The 4,144-nt window shown below is 40.1% G+C and overlaps 1 protein-coding gene across 1 annotated transcript; it reads right to left on the bottom strand.

Moving 5' to 3' along the window:
- Positions 1-927, bottom strand: LOC122727557 (taste receptor type 2 member 3-like). Its single transcript, XM_043965156.1, has one exon. The coding sequence runs from the start codon at positions 925-927 to the stop codon at positions 1-3; it is 927 nt and encodes a 308-aa protein (XP_043821091.1).
- Positions 928-4,144: the final 3,217 nt, after the last annotated feature.

Here is a 4,144-nt window from a genome sequence, read left to right as displayed (position 1 = left end):
CTAACATTTCATCCTCCACTTTTTGACTTGGAACATCCTAAGGAATGCCTGCTTCAGCTTCTGGTTCTCTTGGATTAGAATGAAAGTTTGAAGAGAGGGATAAGCGCCAAAAATCAGTGACCCAGTTGTCTCTGCCAGCTTGCGGTTTGGAAGGAAATGAGCAGACATAGTAAGAAAGAGGACAAGAAGGTATCCAAGGAAGAGGAAGAGAGAAGAGAGGATGACTTTGGTGGCTTTCACATGGGCCATGGTGCTCAGATCCCTCATCTCAGTGGCATAATGCTGCATCTGCTGGGTGTGTCTCACCAGGGAGAGGATGAGCATTACAGAAGAGACCAGGGACACAGATAGGGGAATGGCTAACCAGAGGGCACTAAGCATATGCAAGACATAATACTCCTTCAACTTTCTTTGGGCATGTTCAGTGCAGTTTTCTGAGAGTTTCATTTGACTGAGGTCAGAATAAGTGCTGAAGTTCAGTATCAGTGGCACTGTGCTGAAGAAGGAGTAGAGCCCAGAACCCAGAAGAATCCAGGCAAGCACATGAGATACTCTCCACTTGAGCCAGAGGAAAACATAGTGGGAGAAGTTGGCAATCTTCAAGCAGTAGAAGACACTGAGGCAGGTCATCAGGCAGATGCTTAAGTTATTGGTGAATATCCAGAAAATATCAATAATTTGCATCGACATGCCTACTTCACGTAAGTGGGGATAGCATAGGGCTAAAGCATTATCAAGCATCAGTATCCCCTGCAGGATGATCCTGGAGAGAGTCAAGGTCAGGATGAGGAAGTCAGGCAAAGAAATTTTCCTGCTCTTGACCCAAGTGAGAAATTGCAGTAGCCCAATGAAGCCATTTACCCAAGTCCCCAGAAAGAACTCACTGAAGGCCACAAAGAAAGCCACCTTTTGGCCTATACTCAGCATGTCTGCAGAAGGGCAGCAAGTCCTGCCTCTGGTTCTCCTCTGGTACCTCCTTGATGTTCTATATCTTCTCTGACTGGAGTCAGGAAGGTGTTTTTCTCTTCTCAGCCTTGGGGGTGCTTCCCTCACTAACCAGAAAGGGCCCCAAAATCCTTGTGGCCTGCCCTACAGCAAGTATCCTGATTTTTCCCAAGAAAGTCTACTGGTGTTTCTGGACTTCAGACCCCACATTCACTTGGTCAGGAAAAAGGCTGAGCACTCTTTACTGAGATGCAAATTGGGCAGTGTCACAGAGAAGGGAGGAGTCAGAGTCACAAGGAAGAAGGTGTTTAGTGTTTGAAAGCCAAAATGTCTCAGTTCCATACAGATGTTAGAGTTTCATTCCACCTAACCAGAGGGAGAAGCTGCATGGCCAAGGTGTAGAGTGCTGTACTTGGGGTTGGGAAGAGCTGAATTCAAATCCTTCTTCAGATGCTTAATATCAATGTGACAGATGAAAGTTATTTAACCTCTCTGAATCTCAGAATAATAATAGTACCTATTCTATAGGATTGTTGTAAGAATCAAGTGACAAGGGGCAGCTAGGTGGTGCAGTGGATAAAGCACAGAGCCCTGGATTCAGGAGGACCTGAGTTCAAATCTGGCCTTAGACACTTGACAAGTATTATCTATGTGACCCTGGGAAGTCACTTAACTCTCATTCCCCTCCCCCCCAAAACAAAAGAACCAAGTGAGATAATGTATGTGTGAATGAATGAAAAACATATAGCATATGAGTTCTGGGGATTCAAGTAGAAAGACAAGGCAACCCTATTCTCTTTCTTTTTCTTTTTTCTATTTTTTTTTTGGCTGACCAGTGAGGGTTAAGTGATTTGCCCAGGGTCACGCAGCTAGTAAGTGTTTAGTGTCGGAGAACTCAGGTCCTCCATCCAGGGCCGGTGCTTTATCTTGCTCCACCTAGCTGCCTCCAAGACAGCCCTGTTCTCAAGGAGAGGATATTCCAAATATGGAGTTATAAACTCATAGCAGTCAGCTTCTAGTTAGATGGAATGAAAAGCCCAGTGGTCCTTAGGGTTGCAAGCAAGGCAGCTTGTAACAATCTTTGTTAGTGTCATTTTCATGAAGAAAACCTTATTTGTTTTTGATACTGAACCATTCTGATGGATGCCAAGGACATTGATTTTGGGAACAGTGACAAAAAGTTTTGTCCGACCTTAGACATAAAAAATTATTATTTTCTTAGAGCCATTCAGTGATAAGGAGTCATCATTTCAAGATATGGAAGAGTCACATTGAAGAGAGAATACAGAATCATTAAGAAGAGTGAGTGCTATTGTATTCAGTAACAGCAATGTTGTGCTGTGATCAACTGGGAATGACTTAGCTCTTCTCAGAAGTCCAGTGATATAAGAAAATTCTAATGGACTCATGATGGAAAATGCTATTCACCTCCAGAGAGAGCGAACTGAAGGAGTCTGAATGCAAATGGAAGCATAGTATTTTCACTTTATTTTTCTAATGTGTATTTTGTTTTGTTTTTATTTTTGTTTCCTTTCATAACATGACTAATGTGGAAGTGTTTTGCATGATTGCACTTTAACCTGGCAGCTAGGTGGGGCAGTGGATAGAGCTCCAGGTCTAGAGTCAGGAAGACTCATTTTCCTGAGTTCAAATGTGACCTCAGACCCTTACCAGCTGTGTGACCCTGGGTCAGTTACTTAACTCTGTTTGTCCCAGTTTTCCCTTCTGTGAAATGACCTGGAGAAAAGAAAAAGGCAAGCCACTTTAGTATCTTTGTGAAGAAAACCCCAAATGATTTTCAAAGAGTTGGACATAATTGAAATGACCGAACAACAACAACAAAGCTACAACACCAAGACATGTATAACCGATATCTAATTGCTTACCCTCTCAGGGAGAGGGCAGGGGGGGAAGAGAATTCGGAGCTCAAAATAATAAAAAAACCCCAATGTTAAAAACTATTCTTATATGTAATAGGGGACAATTATTCTACATAAAAAAAGAGAAGGGTGAGTTCCTATTTTACTATAAAAGCGGCATTTTCTGCCAAAGATATTCCAGAAGTGGTTTTTCTTATTCAGTCATTCAGTTGCACCTGACCCTTTGGTTTTTTTAAAACATTTTTTTCAGGTTCAACATTTTTATTTATATTTTTTTCAATCTCTATTCCTCCTTCCCTCCCTTCCCTCCCTCCTTCCCATGGTGGCAAACAATCTGATATCGGCTACACATATATGATCATGCAAAACACCATCATATTTGTCACTTTATAAAAGAATGTGAAAATAGCATGCTTCAGTCTGTTCCATCAATATCAGTTCTTTCTTTTTGGAGGTGGAGAGTATGTTGCATCAATCTTTTATGATTGTCTTGGATTATTGTATTGTTGAGAAGTTATTCACAGTTCTTCATCGAACAATATACAGTCTCTATACAGTGTTCTCTTGGTTCTGTTCAATTCACAAGACATCATTTCATACACAGATTTCCAAGCTTTTTTGAAGTCATCCTGTTTGTCAAAGATATCAGGTTGACTACAATGATAGAAGGGGAAAATTATAAATGTTGGAGGGATGTGGAAAAATTAGAACATTAATTCATTGTTGGTGGAATTGTGAACTGATCCAACCATTTTGGAGAGCAATCTGGAATTATGTCCAAAGAGTTTTTAAACTACCTATACCCTCTGACCCAGCAATACCACTACTTGGTCTATTTCCAAAGATGATTTTGGGAAAAGGAAAAGAACCTATGTGTTCTTTTTTATTTTTAATTAAAAAATTTTTTTTCTTTTTTTTTTTTTACCCATGTGTTCTAAAATATTTATAACAGCTTTCTTTGTGGTGGCAAAGAACTGGAAATTGGGGTGCCTATCAATTGGGGAATGACTGAACAAGTTGTGATATATAATTGTGACGGCATACTGTTGTGCTATAAGAAATGATGAGGTAATTGATTTTAGAAAAACATGGAAAGTGTTGCCTTCCCTACATCTATCTCATTGGCTATTACTACTTAGTCTTCTCTCTATCTGACTGTATCTCCAGCTTTAGTTTTTGTGAAGGTTTTGCTGCTGCTCTCCTTTCTCAATCTGGCATTTCTATTATATTTGCACTCAAGTTTAACTCATTAATAAGCTCCAGCTTTTAGAATTGAGTAGTTACTGATTTTAGTTAAATTGTTTTAATTTTTTTTAAAG

Source organism: Dromiciops gliroides, chromosome 5, assembly GCF_019393635.1.
Source record: "Dromiciops gliroides isolate mDroGli1 chromosome 5, mDroGli1.pri, whole genome shotgun sequence".
NCBI classification, from domain to species: Eukaryota; Metazoa; Chordata; class Mammalia; order Microbiotheria; family Microbiotheriidae; genus Dromiciops; species Dromiciops gliroides.
The sequence above is the reverse complement of the archived record's forward strand: the minus strand, read 5'-3'. Positions and strand labels throughout refer to the sequence as shown.